The following is a 23,803-nucleotide window of genomic DNA, read 5'->3' as shown; positions in this document are numbered from 1 at the left end:
TCCGATTTAGGTGATTTTTGTTAAAAATAAAGATGTGCCCAATAAGCACTTGAAACGGGCTCGAGTTGTTATTGTTGATGAGCAATAGAAACTACAACTAGGAGCATGTTTACTTAATAGAAATGGAAAAGAATGACACTGGAGAGCTTAGAAGTTTGAGACGTGAGAAAATGGAATTAGATCAACTAGATCCCCTCGTTGATTTAATTCCTGACTTTTACATATTTGATTACGAGTTTTGGGAGAAAACTTACACTTTTTTATTATTTTTTTTTTTCATGTATAAGCAAATACAGAGGGAAGTATAGAAGTAAAATAATTTTATTACCCATATTTTAGTAAAGCAGCAAAGTCAAAAATAAAATTAATTCCAGTTATGTCAAGTAAACATGAATTCTGAATGCAATAAGGGTGGGTTAATGTTTAATTAGGCCGCTAAAAAACAGGAATTTTTTTCCAAACTCCCTATTTAACATCAACCTAAGCTCACTACATCCTGAAGCTCACCTCATATGTAGGAGTTGGGTGAGACTGCATAAAAAGTGCAGAGCTATAAAAACGTTATGGACGTTTGCCCAGTTTTCAGACTGCCCTATTAAAGTTTATTTATTTCAGATTTGCATAAAGAACAGAGTGTTTCCGGTGTTCCTTCAATTGTTATTGTTGCAGGGTTTTGACGGTTTTGAAATCCCATTGATCCTTCCTAGTAGTCTCTGGAATCTGTCTATCTGTGTGGGTATTGGGTATTGCGTATTGGGTTATTGGGTAAGATAGAAATAGGATGAAGTTTGAAAGGGAGGTAAATTTGAAGTGTTTGATTGGGCAATTCCAACAAGGGTTTATGACTTTATCTGGTTCAAGCTCGATTTCATCTGTGGCTGCTCTTCTGGGTGTTGCTGGCGGCTTTGTTCTTGCTCTCAGAGGCTCGAAATTCGGCATCCTAAACACCTTACACTTGGAGTGGCTGCCACACACTGAGACTTCTTCTCCCGAGCAGCTGCCTTTGGTACCGGGCCTCCAAAATCTTGGAAATAATTGTTTTCTCAATGTTATTTTACAGGTATTCCCACTTGTTTCCTTTTTTTTTTTTTTTTCAATTTTTTTTTTAATTTAGTTTTTGTACTTATACTCTTGTTTGATTGCTTGACTTATATATTGATTAGAAATTGAAATCCATTATATCATATGTTCTTGATTAAGACCATTGATCGGGGTAGAACGAGATGCACATTCGCTTACACTATCAGGTTAAATCATGTTTGGAAATACTAGGAGAACATTATATGTGTGCTTGTTTGTGTGTGTGCGCATGGTCGCGTTTGTTCACCTATAAGTGTTTGAAGATGGAAGTCGATTACATTCTATGTATGTTCTGTTTAGAAATCAATTACGTTAAGTGTTTCATGAATTAGAATGATTTTATGTGATTTGTTGTTGGATGTTTTAATCTTCAGGCTCTTGCTAGCTGTTCATGCTTTCAACCCTTTCTCCAGAAGGTTTTAGAGGAATATGAGTTCTCAGCAGCTGGCAATCGCGTTGATGGCTTTCCTCTTGCGATAGCTTTGGCTACTTTGTTAGAAGGTTAGTATTAAGCCTTTTGGAATCGCTTGCCGTTTGTAGGAGTTAAACTGTATACTGGAATGCTTTTTAAATATAAAACTTGGTTCGATAAGACATCATATGTCATCATGTCTTTAGAATATATAACTTTCTGGCTTTTCTATTAGGTATTCCAAACTAATTTATAATATTTCTGTAGACCTGCGCGTAGTTGGTGGAGGAAGAGTTGTATTAAGTCCACGGAAAGTGATGCTTGCAATGGCAGATTACATTCAGAATTTCGATCTAACAAGCCAGCAGGTGCTACTCTGCCTTCTAAATACCATAACAACTTGAGTAATCAAAGTTGAATATCTAATATGTAATATTATGTACACATAGGATGCAGCAGAAGCATTTCTTCATCTTCTGTCCTCTTTAAGAGAAGAATTTTCAGATTGCTATCTTCCAAATCAATGTTCTTTGGCAGAACTCTGTGCATCTAATTGTAGGATTATTACTCCTAAGAGTATGGAGAATCAGAGTAAGCAGGCAAGGTGGCAGCAATACTACCTTGGGCCATTTGATGGAATTCTCGGTAGCATCCTCACGTGCCAAAGTTGCTCATCACAGGTTCACATGAATTTCTGAAGGAACACAATCATGCACTAATTTGAGTTATACTTGATCTCGTGTATGCTTATCTGCACCTTTTGTGTATTTGCAACTCTTACGATTAGTTGGTGTGCTACTGTTTCTGTTTCCAAAATCAATTTCACATGCCTAAATTTCCTTAAATTCTTCTGAAATTCTACATCCTTCGGTCTTGGCTGTCCTAGTAGGCTGCAATTTTGTGTTTTAGATGTTGAATTTTAATAAATAAAGTTACTTGTTGACAATATCCTATCTTCACTGGCCATTGTTCTAGAGTCTTCAGTCAGGTTTTCCTCTTTTTATTTTAACGGTATCATTCAATTGTGGATATTTCAGAGTCTGACTCTTTATTTTGCAGATATCATTGAATTTCGAATCTTTTCACAGCTTGCCTCTTTCACCAGTCCTTGATGGCGGTGGCACAATTGTATGTGTAGTGTGTACTGAAGTTTTCACTCTTTGATATTATGTATGTTGAGCCTATCACTTGACTTCTGCTGTTATGATTGCTTTCTTCTAAACTAAAACGTCTCCGCTTTTACCTTTCCTTTTTATTCTTAATCAATTCTGTTTTTGTACAATGTTAGATGGTTGGATGCACCTTAGAGGATTGCCTGGAGCAGTTCACTGCTGCTGAGCAAGTTGAGAATTACCACTGTAACCATTGTTGGCACATTGCGGCAGTCAAGTATTTATTTTCTCTAGGAGTAAATGAGGTAAATCCTTTATTCCCATATTATGAAAATATGTAACTTGACAGCCTTATTTTGCATATGACGACTGCAGCAGAATAGGGTTCCTGTTACTCCTTCATCTTCCTGTTTCTCCTTCTATTTTCTTGTCTGATGCGACTAGGAAAAGAAAGACAGTTCTCTTTCACATTAAGTGAAGAAATGATGATGCCAAATCCTAGATTCCTGAAAGAAAAACAAAGGGAAGCTGATCGGGTACTTTAGAAACTGACATCACCTCCAATTATATTGAACCAGGTTTGCTACTGCAGACAAAGCGTTGTGTCCCATTTATTGAATACATGATTATTAACTCATACTCCTTAAAAAAACTTACGAATTTTGGCTATGCATTAATAATCTTTTATAATGCAAAAACTTATTACTATATGGAAAAATAAAAACACTCATTGACTGTTTATTAAATTCCATAAATGCTTTGCATCACCGGGAAACTAAAACTAAATCACTTGTGCTTGGATGTGTCACCAGATGCTCTTTTAGGGACTTTGATAGTCAATTCGAAAAAATAAAAAGGTTTAAAAGATAGAGCTATAAGACATAGGGTTTAATCGTTATGTGTTCTTCCTCCTATAGGAGGCATTATATATAAAACACATCTTGTGATACAAGGAATATTAAAGGACTACTAACTAAACTAGGAAACACAATTGTATTCCTGATCACAAACAATCTCCTAATTAATAGGGTTGCCTCACGCCAACACTCCCCCTCAAGTTGGTGCATAGATATCTCCTAAGCCCAACTTGTCGAGTGAGTCCCAAAATCTCCCAAGAGATACTGCATGTGTTAGAATATCTGCCAGCTATTCTTCTGTTTTCACAAATGGAATGTCAACAAGCCTAACATCAAGCTTCTCCTTTATGAAGTATCCATCCACCTCAACATGTTTGGTCCGATCATCCTGCACCGGATTGTTAGCTATTTCCCGAGCCGCTTTATTATAACAGTACAATAGCATAAACCCCTTTGGCTTAAAACCTATCTTAGTAAGAAGTATTTGAAGCCATAGAAGTTCACAAATACCATGTGCCAACCCCCTATATTCAGCTTCGGCTAACGATCTAGCCACCACATTCTGTTTCTTACTTCTCTAGGTCACTAGATTACCAGCCACGAATGTAAAGTAACCCGATGTAGACCGCCTATATGTGATGTTCCCATCCCAATTTGCATCAGTATATCATGTCACCTCCATATGCCTATGCTTTCTGTACATTAGGCCTTTTCGTGGAGCTCCCTTTAAATAGCTCAAAATCCTCATTACAGCCGCCATGTGATCTTCACTTGGTGCATGCATAAATACACTTACTGCGTAAGCAATATATGGTCTAGTAAGTGACAAGTAAATTAATCTTCACACTAACCTTTGATACCTCTCTTTATTTGTTGGAACTTGATCTTGATAGATTGCAAGATGATGATTTTGCACATTGGAGTGTCCACCGGTTTACATGCCAACATAACCGTCTCGGATAACAAGTCCAACATGTACTTACGTTGTGACAAGTAGACCCCTTCTTGAGACCTAACAACCTCAATACCCAGAAAGTACTTTAGTCCTCCTAAATCTTTCATCTCGAACTCGGAGGCCAAATATCCCTGTAGCCGTTCAATTTCGTTCGTATCATCACATGTGACGATCATATCATCCACATATGTAATGATCAAAGTAATTGTACCATCCTTGCGTCTAATGAATAAAGTATGATTTGAGTTCCCTTATCGGTATCTATACTTTTTCATAGCCCGAGTGAATGCCTTTCAAAATCTGCACACTTTCCCACTAGAGTTTTCAATGCCCTACCCTGGTGGAAAATCTAGGTGGACCTCCTCCTCTAAATCCCCGTGTAGGAATGCATTTTTCACATCAAACTGTCTCAAAGGCCAATAAGATTAGCCGCAAGAGATAATAAAACTTTAATGGTATTCATTTTTGCAGCCGGAGCAAACGTTTCCTGATAGTCGATACCAAGGGTCTGTGTGTACCCTTTGGCTACTACCCTTGCCTTGTACCTATCCTCCAGATGCGTTTGCTCACTTGACCTGTTATTTGGGTAGTCAGCACTTAAACCAGTAAGGATATCGAACCAGCCACCTACGGTTGTCTCCCCCTGAGAGTATGGCGTAGGTCACCCCATCAGCCTAGTATAGCTTGGGCGTGCAAGCGCCAATGAGAAGGGAACGAGTAATCTCAAGTATGTTTCAATTTTTCCGTTCGGCTACTCCATTTTGTTGTGGGGTCTGAGGACAAGTAGTCTCATGGAGAATTCCCTTGTCTTCAAAAAACTAAGAAAGGTCCTGATTAATGTATTCACCACCATTATCAGATCTAAGTACTTTAACAGGAAGCCGATTATTGTGTGTGGACCAGATGATAAAACTTTTGGATAGTTTCACTTAAATCGCTCTTATGTTTCATGAGATATAACCAAGTCATTCTAGTGCAGTCATCAACAAATGTTATAAACCAACGCACATCATGCTGAGTAGTAACTGGACATGGCCCCCATACATCAGAGTAAACCAACTCAAAAGGAACTGTTCTTCTATTAAAACTCGGAGGATACGAAGCTTGACTTTTAGCTAATGTGCACACATTACACTTTAGAGAAGAATTTGAAATATTATTAAATAATGACGGAAGTAATTTCCGCAAGTAACCAAAGGAGGCATGACCTAGGCGACGGTGCCACAATTCAACAGTCTTTCTCCTTTCCACTATCACGACTTCGAACTTGGTGAACCCCAACCTTGTGTAACATCGTTGACATAGTACAACCCCCTCCTCTTAGTACCACGTCCAATGATCGCCTAAGTCCGAATATCTTGAAGTAGACAGAAAGATGGAAACATTTGCACTATACAGTCTAATTGCTCAGTTACTTGCCCCACAAATAATAAGTGGCTAGAAAGTATGGGAACAAGTAAACAATTATGTAAAGAGAGGGTAGCAGTGAGTGCTATTGAACCCACCCCTGTACCCAGGGCAACACCTCCATTGGCAGTAATAATATTGTCTCGTGGTGGTGTCATTGAGTTAAAAAGAGTATGATCGTAAATCATATGATCAGTGGCCCCAAAATCAATAATCCAACCTGTATCATGATCATCAGATGCAATTAAGACTTGCCTGTGTTACCTGGGTCGTCAAATTGCTTTCTTGAAGCAATCAAATTTAAAAAGGAAAACTGACGGTCCAGATTATTTAGGTCAAAGTTGTTTTACTGGGTTGCCCCTGCTAGTGGGCCAAGCAGGCCGGTTCCATCAATGTTGCTAACGCCAGCACCTGCTGGTGGATTTGAATTGTTCTGGGCTTCAAAACTCAGTAGCCCATTTTCCGAGTTTCCTCTTTGTGGCGCAATGGGTGGGATGTCAGTCAAGCACAGCCCACTTCCTGATTTTCCTCCATGCGGTGCCAACAGAGCTTCTGTCAGACGCTTATGAGGCGGGCATCAACCCCACGAGGGAGAACATGACTAGGCTGTCTGTCATTAAAGCAGCAAGTTGTTGGTTTCAGTTTTGATATTCTAGGTTTAGTACTTGGATTGCCGGTAAGGTTTCTTGCTTCGAAACCTTTGAATTGGTGGTGGTTGTTTTTTTTTTTTTTTTCCCTCTCTTTTGGATTGGGATAAAGTGAGGTTTCTTGCTTTGAAACCTTTTAAAATTGAATTCTGGTTGCTGGTTGCAGACGGCAGCCAACAATGGAATCCTCAAGTCCGCAGAATTTAGGGTTTAGGGGAAGAGACAAGTTGAAACTCGTTCTGATGCCAAGATAAAACTATAAGACATAGGGCTTAATCGTTAAGTATTCTTCTCCCAGGAGGCATTATATAAACACATCTTGTGATACAAGGAATATTAGGGGACTACTAACTAAACTAGGAAACACAATTGTATTCCTGATCACAAACAATCTCCTAATTAATAGGGTTGACTCACGCGAACATTAAATGTCAAAATGATCCCTGTGTTATAGCCATTTGGTCAATTTAGTCCTTGTGTTCCAATTTAACCAATTTAGTCCTTATGTTTCTCTGTTAGCCAATTAAGAACATTCCATTCAATCTCTGTTAAAAAATCATAAAATTATCACACCCTATTATAGAAAAATATTTTAACAAACCCACCCTGCCAATGAAAAAAAAAAAAAAAAAAATTAAACAAACCCACGCCATCCGCCTTGTCCTTGATCCAAACCCCAACCCTAGCCACACACGTAGGCAACTCAACCAACGAGTCTCTACATCCACCTTGACCCCACCTGTCACCACGCGAATTCCATCATGGTAGTCCGAAGAAAATTAACCCTGATCACCTCGTCTTTGACTATGTAATTGAGAAACTGACCGTTGAGAGCCATATATTACCCTTTCTCTTTATTTAAATTTAAATTTGCAGAAAATTGCTAATCAATGTGAAATAAGATATATAAGAGATAAAACTTCCAATCTGAAAAATTGTTAAGGTTGTGACATAGAAAAGAGAAGAGGGTGCGAGAAAATTGGGGAATGAGAGAACGTTAGGAAGGAGGTCGGGGAGTTGAGACTTAAGTAATTTTTCTTTTAATTTTTAATTTTATTTCATTTTTAAATATTTTGAATCAAATAGATAGTTTTATAAATAAGTTTATATTAATTTATGGGAATTGTTATTAGCACTCCAAAAATCTCATTCTACACTCCAAACTTTCTATATCAGGAAAGAAAAATATACTTGTGAGGAGTGTAGAATGAGATTTTTGGAGTGCCAATAACACTTCGCTAATTTATGAATTTTTAAAATAGATTGGATGGAATGTCCTCAATTAGCTGATAGAGATAAACACAAGGAGCAAATTTGCCAAATTAAAAACACAGGGACTAAATTGACCCAATGACTAGAACACATGGACCATTTTGACATTTAAGCCAAATAAAAAACATGGGGACTAAATTGACCCAATGACCCAATGACTAGAACACATGGACCATTTTGACATTTAAGTCAAATAAAAATTGTCGCATTTCTCCTTATGTGGCCCTCGAGGTTCTTATTCCTTTCAAGAAGAGCTATTGACTTCTGTAAACATAATACCGTTTGCTCCTTTAATTTGATTGTTTTTCAGGAAGAGATTGAAAAGATTAAGAGGTGCCCTGAGCAAGATTCCTGTGACTGTCGAAGCCATTTTCATCTGCATAAGCTACCGTGGTCAAATAGATTTTCATATACTCTAAAGCAAATAAGTATTGCTCGTTGCCCAAAGGTTTGTTCCTTTTTTCTTCTGTTATTACATAAAACCTGAGGTACTTCCAGGTGTCAACTAGACCGACAGGAAGAAAGATAAATGGGATTTTGGAACTATTTGGCATGACACGATATTGCTCTTGAACAGTTGGGTTTATTTGATTATCATGTGGAAGCCCATGTACCTCAGCTGCTTTGGCATCATCTAAGAATGAATAAGGGAATATGTGGCAATAGGCATCTCAAAAGCTCTTGGAGCCTGCTTATTATGGTTATAAGAAAACAAAGGAAAATGTTGTATGAACAAGAGATGTAGGTATGTCCATAATGCGAAAGAAAGCCCCCAACGTAACTAACAAATTATGGTCAAGGCAATTTTCATGTTGTATTTGGAAAAATTTTCTAACCTAACCAAGAAAGGTTAGTTTTGGGGAAGCCTCTGCAAAATTAACTGTCAAATTTGCATAAACCCAAAGTGGATTAACTGGTTTATTTGGTTCTTCAGTTCTTGTAACAGGATCCATTATTCTGTTATATTGTTTATCTTTATTGTATTCACTTGGAAAACGATAATAGAAAAACAAGGAAATCTCAATTTACTTGGTGACCCAGCATAAGAGAAAAACTGGAGAAGTGATTTATAGTTATTATTGTTTGATATCATTTGCCATATATTTAAATATCTACTGAAAATAGTTAGACAAAAGATACAATTTCTAGAGTGGATTTGGTTGTTTTGGAAAAGTTAAGCCCCAACTGGGAATTGAACTGATGGTTGGTTATGTGAAGTACAAATCAGAAGAAGGCTAAAAATTGTTCAACAAGCCCTGTTCATTTATATCTCTGGTTGTCTTCTTTCCTTTTTATGACTAACATCACTAAATCTGTTTGCAAATAATCTACTGGTTTCTTGTACTTTTCGCTCATATTTTGGGTATTTCGCTCTAGTTGTTTCTCACTTTCTGCATTTTATTAAACGTTTTCTGACATCTTGATTTTCCTGAGAAGTAGGTGTATGCTTAAATCTCTACAAATTTCTATTGATCTGATTGTGTCTTGCAGATTCTATGCATTCATCTAAAACGTGTTTCGGTCAATATATTTGGGGAACTAGTAAAACTTCAGGTATTTGAAATTTCTTGTTGTTCTTTGTTCAGTCCATGAGAACATATTTCCAGGATAAAATGGTTTAAAATATTTGTCATGGCGTGGGGTTTTGTATTGATGATTGCAGGGCCATATTTCTTTTCCGTTGGTTTTGGATCTGTTGCAATTCAGGACAACTGAGGTCAGAATAAAGAGTTGGGAAGAAAACATGAAAAGAGGGCAAGTTCAGCGACAATGTAGAAACCTGGGAACTTTCCGCAATCAATCCAGTATGCAGCATGATCAGATAAAGCGGAATCATATCTATGGATCAACGAGAGGAAGTATCTACCCAGAAGAATTAGCTTCAGATGTATCTCGATTCACTGCAAATGCACAAGATTTTTTGGGAGAATCCAGCTTTTCCCAGGCTGCAGGGATTTCAAAATCCATGCATGCAGACATGAACTTGCACTCAGAAGATCAGGTAGTTGAAATTTGCTGCTATTGTATATCAGTTGATTTGAGAATTGTTTGGCCTTTGCTTTTCCTCATAAAAGAACAATTTTTGCATCTTAAAACTTGTATTTGTTTTTCATTTTTAAAGTATTTTTTATGGTGTTTGATGAATAATTAGCTTTTAGGTTGATTATTAACGTGCGCGTACCTAGTGCAGTTGACTGAGAGTTGCGAAGTGGTTCCTTCAAATACTAGCCTGTACCGTGTTGTTGCCGTTGTGGAGCACTTTGGAAGAGCTGGAAGTGGGCACTACACCGTATACAGAAGCGTGAGAGCTGATTTATGTGACAAAGAACCTAGTGATGAATCTGAGTTTGACGCTGCTGCATTGTGCTGGTTTTCTATTTCAGATTCACAAGTGTGTGCTGTTTCAATGGAAGATGTTCTCGCTGCAGAAGCCAGCTTTCTTTTCTACGAAAAATATGAAGACTGAAGAATGAACCCTAGTTTTGAATTTGTCACGAAAGGAATTGTTGAAAATGTACATTACCTTGGAAATTAAACAAAAAAGAAAAAGAAAAAGTATCAATAGAATTGATAAAAAGCTGTATTTTTGTGAAGGTTTGGGGTTGCTTGTAGAACTATATTCTTATCTGATTTTATTATTTTTCTTTCTATTTTTTAAACAAAAGAACTTCTAAGACCTTTGAATTGGACGACACGAGTCTGTTTGGACTTAAAAATGGCATTGTGTGCATTTTATGTTGTCTTCCTCAGCAATAGTATTTATAGAAACTTGAAAGCTATTTGATTGGTTTTGGATGAGGCATGTTGGTCAACAACTGGAAGGTGACAAAGCTATAATATGCGATTGTTGTGTAAAAAGTACGAGGAAATTAAAATTCTGTCTAAAACTAATTTAATCTAGGAATAAGAATGCACAACGTGGGAAGAACTCTTATTATAAATGCATGTGGTGTTAGAGCACAGATAAAATTGCAGTATAAGTAAGAATATTCTCATCTTGGGTAGGATGGATATTACATATCTAACAAGAAATAAATTTCCTACATTGTCAGAAGTGGGTCCCAGAATTAGCCAAAGGTCTTGCTCACCACAGAATCCAACTACTAAGTCCTGGAGGGACGCAAAATAGAAAGTGTGAGTGGAAAAAAAATAAGGATTTATTAAATCATTTGCCTTTTGTAACATAGTAACTTCTCTCTGTAAAACTCGTATAGTTTCCAAAGTACTTTCAAGACTTACATTCGCTAGAAAAGATGAGTTTCTTGCTGTGAAAATAACACTATATCGGACTCGAGGTGAGGAGAGGATGAAGATGGTCGTGGTGTGTGGTCTTGGTTTTATGGTATGTAGGGGAGAGAGAGAGAGAGAGAGAGAGTCAATGTAGTTGAGAAGATAGAGTGGGAGTATTAAGCTAAGTGAGAGCAACTCCACTGTTGCTTATTACCTTGAGGATAGGCAACCCAATCATTATCCCCCCCCTCCCCAAAACACTCCAGCCCACTCGAGTAATTGGACCCAAGATGAGCCCGATGGAGAAGCCAAGCAATAATCACCTAACCCAAAGCCCTGCCTATGTGGTGTAAGGTTAACGTCATAATAACGTCAGCCACGATTTAAATTATTAAAATATTATAGAAATTATAAAAAAAATTATAAAAAAAAACTAATTAAAAAAAAAAATTATAACTTTTTTCTATATATACATAACCATGTTCATCCACGTTACACTAAATTTTAATATTTTTGAATACTTTATATTGTTACCCGAAATTTAAAATAATGTTATCTTTTATTATTTTATAAAATAAAAAATGCTAATATTTTAATATTTTAGAGGTGAAGATGCATTTGGTCAGTTACTGTTTACTGTAGGGAGTTACTGTTCATTTAAGTGGATTGAGTTGCCTATTACCCAGGGACCTTCCTACACTAGAAATGCTCTGAGAGTGTCGGAGGGAGTGAGTATGTCAAAGTAAGCTGCAAGAAAAAGAGAGGAAATGGATCCCAATGGCACGCAAAACAACGAAATAAAACAACAATGGAAGTATCCAATAAGTGATAAAATTACTAAACTTCCTTGACGTTAAAATTCTATAAATCTTCGTTTTTAACTACAAACTCTATTCCACTTGCGCTCACGGGTTTGTATTGAAGAGTACAACAAGAATATATTAAGGAGGGAGACAAAATGTTAAATGAGCTCAAGTGTTTACGTAAGATTTACAGTTAGCCTTCCAGGGATATTTTTTAAATTTCACATTGTGAGAGAATAAAATACAATAGAGATAGGGGCGAGTTGTAACAGAGAGGGGTGGAGCGATAGAGTGACAGAGTGCATATCCCTTTTTTTGTTGTGAAGATGATTGAAGAGAGGACAAGTAGTGAAGACTGAACAAAGCGATTGAGTGAAGCACTTTGAGTGTATTTTTGTTTTTTCTTTTGTGTGTTGGAAAACATGAGTCATGACTTTGGAAATCTCGAAAATTTTCTAAGTTATAAGTGCACCACTATGTATGCCGTCTCAAAATCTAGCCCATATTGCGATAGCATTTCAATTTTTGCAACGACAATAGTTCTCTATCTTAATTTTTGGGACGACAGCAGTCCTCTGCCGCATGATTTGCTACCGCATCAAATGTCGTAAAATAGCGACGCAAATGAAATTTTCTCTAGCAGTGAATTTGTGATATCAAAATCATATTTATATCACATTTTACATTTTCAAGAGATGCAAATATGAGCTCTATTTCAATGGAAAAACTATTTATTTTGATCTATCTGATTGACGAAACCTACCTCCAAAAGATGTAAAACAAAAATGTAAATGTAAACGTAAATTTTTATTTTTATTTATTTTTTGCCATAATCGGGTATTTTAAATCTTATCTATTGTAAAGCTTTCCGATCAACAAAAATTGTAGAATGTCAATTTTAATGCATTTTGCATGTCGTCCACCAAAGATGCTCAAAAGACAAATGCTAAGGGGACTCTCAAAAGAGGGGCTCTCCATAGACTCTCTGCCTTATGCTTATGGCACAATGTGTTATAGTGTTGACACGGGAATCAACATTAAACTGTGAGGTGGTAGAGAGTCCACAATGACACACCCCGACCGAGATCGGAGCGTGCTGACCGTCACACAAAGGTGACGTAGCCATGTGCACGTGCGGAAGCTAATAAAGTAGTAATATAAAAGTACGAGTAATTAAAAACTAGCATACAAGGTACTAAAACAAGTGCTAGTAAGTGAGATACAATTTCAGAGCAGGTCTATAGCAGCCCAAACGAAAAAGACAACAGTAGTACGCCCGAAGGCGACCCTACAATGGGGAGTGTCTGTCAGAAACGCCGGAAAGCCCTCAGGGGAAACCACTGCAACGGCTAAGCAACTAGAACCTGGAGGGGCGCAAAACAAAAGCGTGAGTGGGCAAAAACAAATCTTTTGAAAACCATTTATAGAAATACTTTCTATCCCCTCGCCGTAAAACATGTATACTTCCCAGAAAATAAACATATATACGTATGAACAGATATGCCAATCATGCTCGATAATATGCCATGCCAAAATCTCATAACGATATGCAAGTGCTCAGGTATAACATCTCTATATCATATAATCTGGCAGCCGGAGTCACCTAACGTGACCTGTACGGCTGCATCTAGAGCTCAAATCTCAATCTCAATGTCTGAACCTGCCCACGAGTCGGAACCACCTAAAGTGGTCTGTATGACAGGCCTGGGTGTAACATATATAGACGCTCTAGTGCTACGATCACGTGAAGGCTGTGCGAATAATCGCGGGTCACCTACGAGTCGGAACCACCTAATGTGGTCTGTACGACAGGCCTAAGCACCTAACTTGGATCCAAGCTGAGCGTGTGGTGCGGGAGGTGAACATCACGTGAAGGACTGTGCCCTACTCTGGGCGGGAGCACTAACACCGGGGGTGCATGTTATGAGCTCTCTAAGTCTCTCAAACTACTGCTGAAAGTAAACATGAATACCACTTACCTGGCACTTACCTGTGCATCCACAGCACCCAATATGCATATATATGTATGCCACTACTAATGCGTGCAATGATGCATAAACGATAATAATAACATGCATGGCATAAGGCAAATAACCCTTTTTACTCAATTTCTGGGAATATAAATGTATATAGGTATATACGGAAAACAAAAGCCCACTCACTGGTATGTAGAAGGGTCGTAGCCCCCCTGTCTCGCGTGTGCACGCTCGTCCTCGGGGTACGTGTCACCTATAGGCGAAATAGCTATAAAAACGTTAACTTTAAAGCACATAACCCATTTCTCGTAATAACTTCTCATACATTGCTCAAAATGGACAAATGAATATACCAACGTGCTCTACACAACCTCAGGATCACAACCATATTTTTAAAATAATTTTTGGACCCCTCACGCGCCCCCACGCGCCGAAATAGGCACGGACCTACGCGCCCCCCACGCGCGGCCACGTGCCACGCACACTGACGGTGTCAACAGACGCCGTCAGGAATATTCCGTTAAACTGACGGAATATTCCGTTAAAACTAACAGGTTCCGTTAACGGCGTCAGGAATATTCCGTCAGAATTGACGGAATATTCCGTCACCTTCTTCATTCAATCGCCGGCGACGTCGTCGGCGCCGGAAACTGGGAAAACCTGCAACTTGGGTTTTCTCGCTCATTTTTCCACCATTCTTCACGTTTCTTGCACCAAAATAAAGCCCTAAACTAGTAGAACACAACCATACACAATTTAAGGCCTAAAACTCACTAGATTATACCCGTGCAAATTCTCCAAAACCGGCCAACTTAGAACAGGACGATCCCGCCGTCCAATTTTGTCCAACGAAGCACTCCGAGGCTCCTTGGGACCTCACCAACACAACTACAAGCTTCAAAAGTTCAAAAACTAACTAGATTAATCTTGCATGAATAGTGACTAAAACGGAGCTTGTAAAATCGACGTGAAAACGTCAAAGTCTTTACCTGAAATTGGTACCACTGGACTCCTCTCAGCTTCACGAACTTGATGGTGCACTTGGTTTCTTCGATCTGTTAAGGTTTGAGGGGTTTTGGGGTTTGTCCGTACGTTTTCAAAGAGGAAGAAAGGGAATGGGGCTCGGGGAACTCACAGAGAAAGAGAGAGAGAGAGATAGTGAGAGTGAGACAGTGTGTGTGTGTGTGGCCCTAAGCTTGCCAACACCACACAAAACAACCAAAACAATAATACGAAAACAAGCTAGGGGTAAAAGGGTCATTTCATATGCACGTTTCCGATATTTCCGGGACGGGATGTCACACACAAAGTGTCCAACTTTTGCGAGAGTCCCTTTAGCATTTTAATGAGTCGATATTATATAAAATATTTTACCCGATTCTTAATTATAATTTATTGGTTATTGTGGTAGAATTTTTGATACTTTGTTATGTATTTTCAATGTAGGACATGCAACTTCCTCTTGAGCATGAAGTAATCAAATGGACAAATTTTGGAGTGATTAGATTTGGAGAATGTTTGTGATTCTTTCAAGATGATTGTGTCAAAATTTCGGATTTTTCTACCTAACCCTTTGACCGTGGCGAAAAAAGAAGGCCCAGCGCGCAGCTTTCCTAGATTGACATTTTTGGGTATTTTGGAGGTCACGATGGCATGTTTTGAGGAATGTTCCTTCTGAGGATTTTTTGGGGGCGTCTTAAGCTAACAAAAGAGACATTTTGGGACCAAATCAGAGTTGATTTGGTTGGTCAAAAGTATGTTTTTAGGAGAAGTCTGAATTTGAAATTAAATAGGAAACCTTTTTTTTGCTAGTTTATTATTTTATTATGTTTCCTAGTTTTATTCTAAGACCTTTTCTAGGTAGGATTTTGTCTTGTAATAAATAAGGATATTTGGCCATTAGTTTACAGATGCATCCATTTGGAGAACTCGGCTTAGAGAGCTTATAAAGATTCAAGTTTATTTCACCAGGTGTTTTCAATCTTTTTCTTCTTAATAATACTTTGTTTTTTAATAATGAATTTGCGTAACTAATTCTTTTTGTTAGAGTATGGGCCTTAGCAAAAATATGTAGTTTCTTTTCAATTTACTTATGATATTATACATGCATGTTTTGAATTATTAGTCACCGTGTTTGAAACTATCCAATTGTCTTGATGATTGGCCATCATTAGGATATTTAGAAAAATAATTTGATGTAATTTTGGTCAGAATGTGACACACCCCAACCCGGAATGTCCACTAGGACTCCGAATCGAGCTGTGCTGGCCGACACCTAGAAGGTGACAAAGCCATAAAGTATAATGATGTGGACAATGTGAATAAATTTAAAACAAAAAGTGCCTAAGGACCAGAATACACTGCGAGCGGGAACGAACCCGTTTCACACGCAACGTTAGAGCATAAGTAAAGTACAGTAGTGTGGGTAAGGATCATACCCTCAGAGGTAGCCACCTATGCTGAGATTCGCCACAAATCCTCGTCGATACGAACATTCGACAGCTAAAACTTGGAGGGGCGCAAAAACAAGGGTGGGTGGGCCTGAAAATAAAGTTTTTAATAAAAACCTTTTGAAAACATTATAATCCCTCGCCGTAAAACCCATATAATTTCCCAGAAAATAATAATACATACGTATATAGAAATCATGCTCGAGAGTAGTGAAAACCAAGTATATGCCATGTCAAGTATCTTAGCAATGAAATAGGTAAGCCAAGTAAAATAAATCAATGTAAAATGATATGCCAACCAGAGTCACCTAACATGACCTGTACGGCTCAACCTGCACATCAGAACCACCTAATGTGGTCTGTACTACAGGCTAGGTGTAAATAAATACGCTCAAGTGCTACGATCACGTGAAGGCTGTGCGAAGTATCGCAAGTCACCTACGAGTCGAAACCACCTAATGTGGTCTGTACGATAGGCTGGCACATGCCTTGGATCCAAGGTGAGCATACGGTGCGGAAGGTGAACAATCATGTGAAGGTTGGCCTTGACCTCGGACGGAGCACTAACACTGGGGTGCAGGATAATGGGTACCAAATGCATCCAGGCATAACCATATACATCACAACCACTAACATCATAATGTACTTACCTGGGCTCCACAGCATCATGCAACATTATGCAAAGCTATACTAATGCATATACTAAAATATAACGCAAGTATGACATGGCATTTCAATCACATTTCATTTAAAACAATTTCTGGGAAAAACTTAAAGTATACATACATATATATATATATATATATATATATATAGAAAACCACTAAAATCATAATGTACTTACCTGGGCTCCACAGCATCATGCAACATTATGCAAAGCTATACTAATGCATATACTAAAATATAACGCAAGTATGACATGGCATTTCAATCACATTTCATTTAAAACAATTTATGGGAAAAACTTAAAGTATACATACATATATATATAGAAAACCAAAAGCCTACTCACTTGGAGTCCGCTCTCCAACTCCCTAGCACAACATTAAGGCATCACGAACGACCGGCACCTAGAACAATTATCAAATCATGTCTTAGAATTCTTATCAATAGAACATATAACTTATATGTCCTAATTGGGAAGATCTGTATGTCGGATTCCTAATCCTTAAGTTTCTAATATCCTCAAATATTACGTATTATAACGTATCAAAGTTTGGTGACGATCCAACGGTCGCATTGTCGATTGCTATAATAATCAAGCGGCAGACTTTCATGGAACTACATTCAAATGACAGAAATTCTTCAATCGGACTTCACCAATAGAATTAGAGTATTCAAATTTAACCTAGGAACGTCAAGGGACGTCTTGCCCCACGGGCCACCGCAAGTTTAGCCACTCCGACTTGCCAGAAAATGCAACTATTTCTAAAAATTACCAAATTTTACAAGAATAAAGATCTCAATGAGTGGAGCAACTTTCATACCTGTGACTAAGGCCAATTTGGTTGGGAAAAGCCCCAATTCCACTAAAACCCGTTGGAAACCTTATAAAGGGTGATTCTTGATTCGTCCTAAAATCGACTCTGACGCTCCAACCAATGATTGGGCATTGTTTCTGGGTTCAAGGAGAGTCTAATGGTGGTACAGTTTGAAGGACTTTTCTTCAAAAATTGGCGAATTACCACCAAGAACACCATGGTGCCGCTAGTGCCATTCTCACGAAACAAAGACCAAATCTTGTCTAATTTGTGTGGAAAATTGAAGAGGGAAGGCTAGTGAGGAGTTCCCAGGTGATAACTCGGCGTAAATCGTCGAAAATTGGCCGAAAAACCATCGAAACCCATCGGGTTTCACAGTTTTCGCGGGTCGGGTCGTAGAGACGAGTACTACAAGGATACGCCAAGAAATTGAACCTTACATGACACGACACGACACAGCAGTCAACAAAAGTCAACACTTTACCTTGAAGGGCATTTTCGTAGATTCACATTTAAGAATTATAAAAATCGTAATAATTGGGGACTGGTCATTATAGAAGGTTCCCTAAAATTGGCAATGGGTTCTTGTGGTTAATAATTGTAGTTCACTTAGGGCGAACACCATGTCCTAAGGGTTGAATGGTTTTTCAAAGGGTTTTTCATAAAGCTTAGTGAGTCTTTCATATTCACATTCGATTGGAAGTCGGGATGGGCTGCATGTTTGATATACGTTCTAGGTTAGAGGTCCAAGTAGAGCATACTTTAGGAAAACTTAACCTTCAAAACATGCATGGGTAATTCATAAGTAAATGGGAAAGCTATATAGGATTGTTAAGGTGAAGATGGAACCCTAGTGCATTTACAAATTGATTTTCAAAAACTGTTTTATTTTGTTTTCCTTACTTTTTCAATTTATTTAATTGTTTTTATTTTAAATCCGTTTATAATATTTTAAGTCACAAAATCAACCTTTTCTCAAACTTTGTTTTAAATAATTAATTAAGATTTAGTTTTACATAAATTGTTTTAAATAATTGAACGACCTTCTTTGAGCCGTTTATACTACAATTACCTTATACTCTTGCAAGTATTTGTAAGTGTTTTTATCCCTACTTTTGCAGGTGATAAATATCCCATCAAGAAATTGGTGCCGCTGCAAGGGATTGTTTTAAATAACTTATGTTTATCATATTCTTAGTTAATTAATTTTGTATATATCTTCTTATTTACTTGTTGATTTTATTTTTATTTGTGTAGGTTATGGTCTGTTAATTTTGAGAGCAGTTCAATGATGGAGCTACCACCAGGAAGACTACCTTTATAGGTTTCATTAGCAGAAAAAGGTTTTTATGGATTTAAACCTATAGTTTGTGCCTTTGCTGTTTAAAGACCCATGATATTTTGCAGTGCCCCGAAGGGGAATATTTTCCAGAGTTTGTCCAAAAGCATATCAATGTGAGAAACAACCCAAAAAGACGTTGGAACGACCCCTATTTAGAGTTCTACACTCCAGGTTTGAAAAAGCATGTTTATTTATGTGGGCAAATAATCAGCAGTATTTTGAGCAGCCTATTGTGCCATTAGAGCTTTCAGTGGAAGATAAAATCTCTAAATTGTTGGAATCAACTGAGTTGTACATTGAAATAACCAATGAAGGATTTCATTTTCAAGCATTAACTGCAGGAAAAGCTGTGATGATCAAAATGAGATTGGTGCAGGAATTGAGGAGCAATCTGTCAACTATTCATGCCTAAGGGAGGAAATGGCACATGCTGATCCTGAAATCCTCCCATAATTGATGGCTACCTAAGTTTATGTGCCAACAAACCTTTCCCATAAAAGGTGCAGGAAGGCTTAAAAGTTAATGTGTTAGGGGAATTTCACACAAATTCAGCATCAAGTATGTCACATGGTCAACTCTTCAACAAGCTGAACAATTTGGACACATGGAAAATAGTTGCTGATGAGAAAATTTTAGTTGCTATACTGGACAACACACTAGCACAATCGATCATACTTGAAGAAATTCGGTGCAAGTCTTACAAGCAAGCTAAGATCTACATGGAAAAAAAAAAAAAAAAAAAAAGGCGCTGAATGGCAACCAAATTCTTCATCAAGAAATTTTGCCTTTGTAGAGGTTATGGGTATTAAATACAAGATTGAAGTCAATTCGACAGAGACATAAGCCTCGCTGGAAATGACCCTATTTGATTATAAAGATTCATTCTCATAGAAGGGTTGGTATGAAGTATTCACCCACTGCATTTAAATGCACAGTTGATAAACATCAACTTATTCTGTATCCACTGTCGTCCCACAATTCTGCTAAGGAGTGTTTGACTCTAAAAAAACAAGTGATGTGATTACCAACCTCATTCTTTAGTGTTATATAGATATATATTAACTAAGGTGCTAATTGGGAGGCAACCCAACTTTTTTAACTCATTTTCTTTTTTTATTTTTGTTTATTTGCTTTCATGCTTTTATAAAAATAAAAAATAAAAATTACAAAATCACACAACAAAAAATAAATAAAAAAATCAGAAAATTGAAAAATTGAAAAACCAAAAAATAGCAATTTCAGTTCCTTTTTCTTTATTCTTTAGCTAACCTGTTTTTAATTTTTGTGATGTTTGCAAGTTGCATACAGTGTTGATTCATCCCTAAAAACCACTAAGCGAACACATTCGACTGAATCATGCATTCAGCAATGTTCATACATTCATCATTCGTCCACATTCATCAGATTTCAAAGGAATGCAGAGTCAAACACATGCATAGTTAGGAATACTCACTGGGGGATTGCCGAGAAAGCTTAAGTACAATAAAGTGCAAAGTTGAATTTAGATATAGAACTTCGGGTTCTTCAACCTTTTCAAGGGACTTATTTGCATCTAGCGAATAGATAATTACAAGTATACGCAAAATGTAACACCTTTGGAGTGTAGTTCGACTGGTGGACCAGAAGATCGTCAAAATAATGCTCGAACTTCACATTAAGGCATAAACAAGTTTTCTTAAGATCCTCCATCTCAAATTTTGTCTTCAAGTGCGAGGCAGTTTTCTCAAGCTCTTTTAGAGTCTTGGTGAGATTTATGTCATGACATTAACTGCAACTCTAGCAATTCGAAATACTTCTTAGTTAACACTCAAGGGCATAGTTTATTCTTATATGTCTAACTAATCAAATAATCACTTAAACATGTATACCATATCTGCCTAGATTGCTTCAATCCGTAAACATAACGCCTAATTTGAATTGAAAAGTTGTTATGTGGTCTAGAACTATTCGAATCAGTCTGTGTAATTCTTTGGGAACTTACATGAAATCTCCATATAAATATCCCTATGGAGAAACGCTAACCAAATTCATAATGTTGCAATTGTTCACAAGGCTTTTAAGAGAAACCTTGTGCCATAAGGTGTCCATTACATCATGTTATTTCATTCATCTCATTACGCTTTCTTTCCCACTTGTAATACAACAAACTTACTTTGAGTAGTGCAGGAACAATAGGTCCAAACACTCTTTGGTAAGGAATTTAATTCAACCTAGATTGTAATTTGACTAATCAATTCCACGTTTTCATTAATCAATGGAATGTGGTTTGATTCGTCACTTTTCATTATCTCGTTCCAATTCCATATCTCACCCAAACTAGTATATTGGACCAAGAACTTCAAGTCTTGGGATAACCAGATTAATCTTATGAGATTGAATGGTTGAGACAACGGTCGACTATGGATTCATTTGTGCCATATCCTTCTTCTTTTAGGGGAATGAATCCCATGAATCGAGTGATCTGTTGCACTTCTAGCCGAAGACAGATGATTGGCTAGAAGCCAAGGTATTGGACCGTCAAACAAAGGTGATCAACTATCCTTTAAGGACGATACACATTTTAGGGAAGTTACTCAACGTCTGTTAGGTACGTATATCCTTGCAGGTATGTTTACAGTTGGTATATGATCTTGTAACTTTAACTAGATAAAAAAAAAAATGCATCTGTAGCAACATTTTGAAAGCTAGAATACATTGCATCTACTTATCATACTTGTGCGATACAGGGATGGAGATGAGACATAGTGGGCAGCGCCTACACAAGTCGTTCTTCAAGAATATTGACGTTCATATCTCCCCCTTATAGCCGAAATACTGTCTCACTGAAGTGACAATCTGCAAAATATAAGCGGTAAAGAGATCATTTGCAAGGGCTTTAAAGAGCTTAAAGAAGAATCAAAATCGACATAGATTCAAATCTTGATGTGAGGACCTATATTGGTACATTAGAGCAGTGCAATATGGCACATAGGGTGCACATCAAAAATGCGTAAATGCGAAACATCATGGTTTGGACCCATGTAACCAACTGTAAGCCAAAAATGGTTGGATGACAATAGGCCTCAAGTGGACCAACATAATTGCATACAAGATTGCACATTTCTTGGTAGAAATCGAAAACTTGGTGCGTTTACCAAAGTTTGAGTGATCAATTTAATTGTGCTTTATGATCACCTCTGAGATGTTATTTTGGCTTGAACATTGAAAATTGATGTTCAATTTCAATCCCATAAGACATGCAATACTTATCAATAAATATCGGATATAAACTCTCTAGCATTATCCTGTTTTCCAAATTTTATATGATAATCAGGGTAATGAGCCCTTAAGGTAGAATTGGCAAGGAGGTTAGTACCAATGTATGCAGACAAACATGTGACCAGTATGTCGATACATCAAACAAAACCATAAGTATTTACATGAATGTGGATTATGTTGCCTAATCCTTGAGATATCCTAATTTAACTCTAACTGGGGTTTTCTTTTACTTGGGAGACAAGTAACATCTTTAATAAGTCTAAGCCTGTCCTACCAGACTATGCTCCATAGGCTTTGGGCATGCATCCGGAAAATCATAATCCCACAAGTTGGATTAGTACACAACTATTTCCTTGAATCAATAGTGAAATAGGGTCATTTAGTATCTTTGGTAGGGATGATATAGAAATCCAATTTCCCTAAAAAGAAGACTTGGCAAAGTGTGCTTGTAGACACAAAATTTTTATTTCGGTTAATGAGATGCTTCATATAACGCGTGGCATCGTTGTTTGACTTTAGTGTCCTAAATTGTCATGCCAAAGCAAGTAAACCGCTTAAATCACCTGGCTCCAGGCCAGCTAGTGGTGCATCTCAATTGGAAGGCAACCCATTTGCCCCAAAACATAGCCTCCGCCTTCATATTTTGGAGGTGGTGCAAATATATTCCACTCTATTTTCTTCAATGGTTTTATTAATGATCATTGTTCTCTCAAATATCCTTAATTGTAACAACTCAGCCCGGATTTTACGGAACGGAAAGGTATTTTGGTAAATTCATTTGGGTTATGGGATATTTGTTTAAAATATTGTTTTTGGGTCTAATTAGGTGTGCCCAAGGAGGGCTCACTTGCTTTTGGGTTGTCCCCCAGCCTACTCTCGTTCTCCTCTTCTCTCCCGTGAGTCTCACTCTCCCTCTCACTTCATTTCTCTCCCTCATCTACACTCTCTTCATCCCTCTCGAACTACACACACAGACGACACCACCACCCTTACCACCCTACCATCTCTGGCGAGCCCTTGAACCACACCCCTAGATCACCACCATCTTTTCTTCCATATCTCTCGCTCTCTCTCTCTCTCTCTTTCTCTCTCTCTCTCTCTCACATTCTAGTTATGGTAGCACAGTGACTGTGTTTGGACTTCCCAACGAGCTCCGCCGACTTTGACCAAGGTAAGCTTCAAGGTCATTCCCTTTTCCCCTAATTTTGTTAAAATGGCAGAGTTCTGAGCTTGGTTATGGTTTATACATGTGTTTTGACGCAGAAATCAACTCAGGGAGACTCTCCCCAGTTTTCTGGCGAAGACTGAAGGTTTACAGGCGTCTTCCAACCATCTTTAGTCCACGGGTATGGTTCGATTCCTTGTTTCACGGGCTTCATTTCGGTATATTATATGATGACTTTTTAGTTGAGATTTAAGCTTCGTCAGAGCTCGAGGAAATTTCGGTCGAAATCCGACCTTCTTCTTTAATAGGGTCCGGTGACCCACAAGTGTAACAAGCCAGACCTAGCCTGAGGTAA

General features: G+C 37.8%; 1 protein-coding gene across 3 annotated transcripts; it reads left to right on the top strand.

Moving 5' to 3' along the window:
* The first annotated feature begins 472 nt into the window (after positions 1 to 472).
* Positions 473 to 10,432, top strand: LOC137749137 (ubiquitin carboxyl-terminal hydrolase 27). Of its 3 annotated transcripts, none has more exons than XM_068489258.2 (10): positions 473 to 1,060; positions 1,455 to 1,581; positions 1,760 to 1,860; positions 1,942 to 2,172; positions 2,552 to 2,620; positions 2,781 to 2,909; positions 8,053 to 8,190; positions 9,234 to 9,296; positions 9,406 to 9,744; positions 9,934 to 10,432. In XM_068489258.2, the coding sequence occupies exons 1-10, from the start codon at positions 782 to 784 to the stop codon at positions 10,207 to 10,209; spliced, it is 1,752 nt and encodes a 583-aa protein (XP_068345359.2). In that variant the 5' UTR covers positions 473 to 781; the 3' UTR covers positions 10,210 to 10,432. The 3 variants fall into 3 exon arrangements, with proteins under 3 accessions (XP_068345359.2, XP_068345371.2, XP_068345364.2); XM_068489270.2 differs by having other exon boundaries at positions 9,929 to 10,067; XM_068489263.2 differs by lacking the exon at positions 8,053 to 8,190.
* Positions 10,433 to 23,803: the final 13,371 nt, after the last annotated feature.

Source organism: Pyrus communis, chromosome 15, assembly GCF_041283825.1.
Source record: "Pyrus communis isolate YQ-2024b chromosome 15, ASM4128382v1, whole genome shotgun sequence".
In the NCBI taxonomy this organism is placed as follows: domain Eukaryota; kingdom Viridiplantae; phylum Streptophyta; class Magnoliopsida; order Rosales; family Rosaceae; genus Pyrus; species Pyrus communis.
The sequence above is the reverse complement of the archived record's forward strand: the minus strand, read 5'-3'. Positions and strand labels throughout refer to the sequence as shown.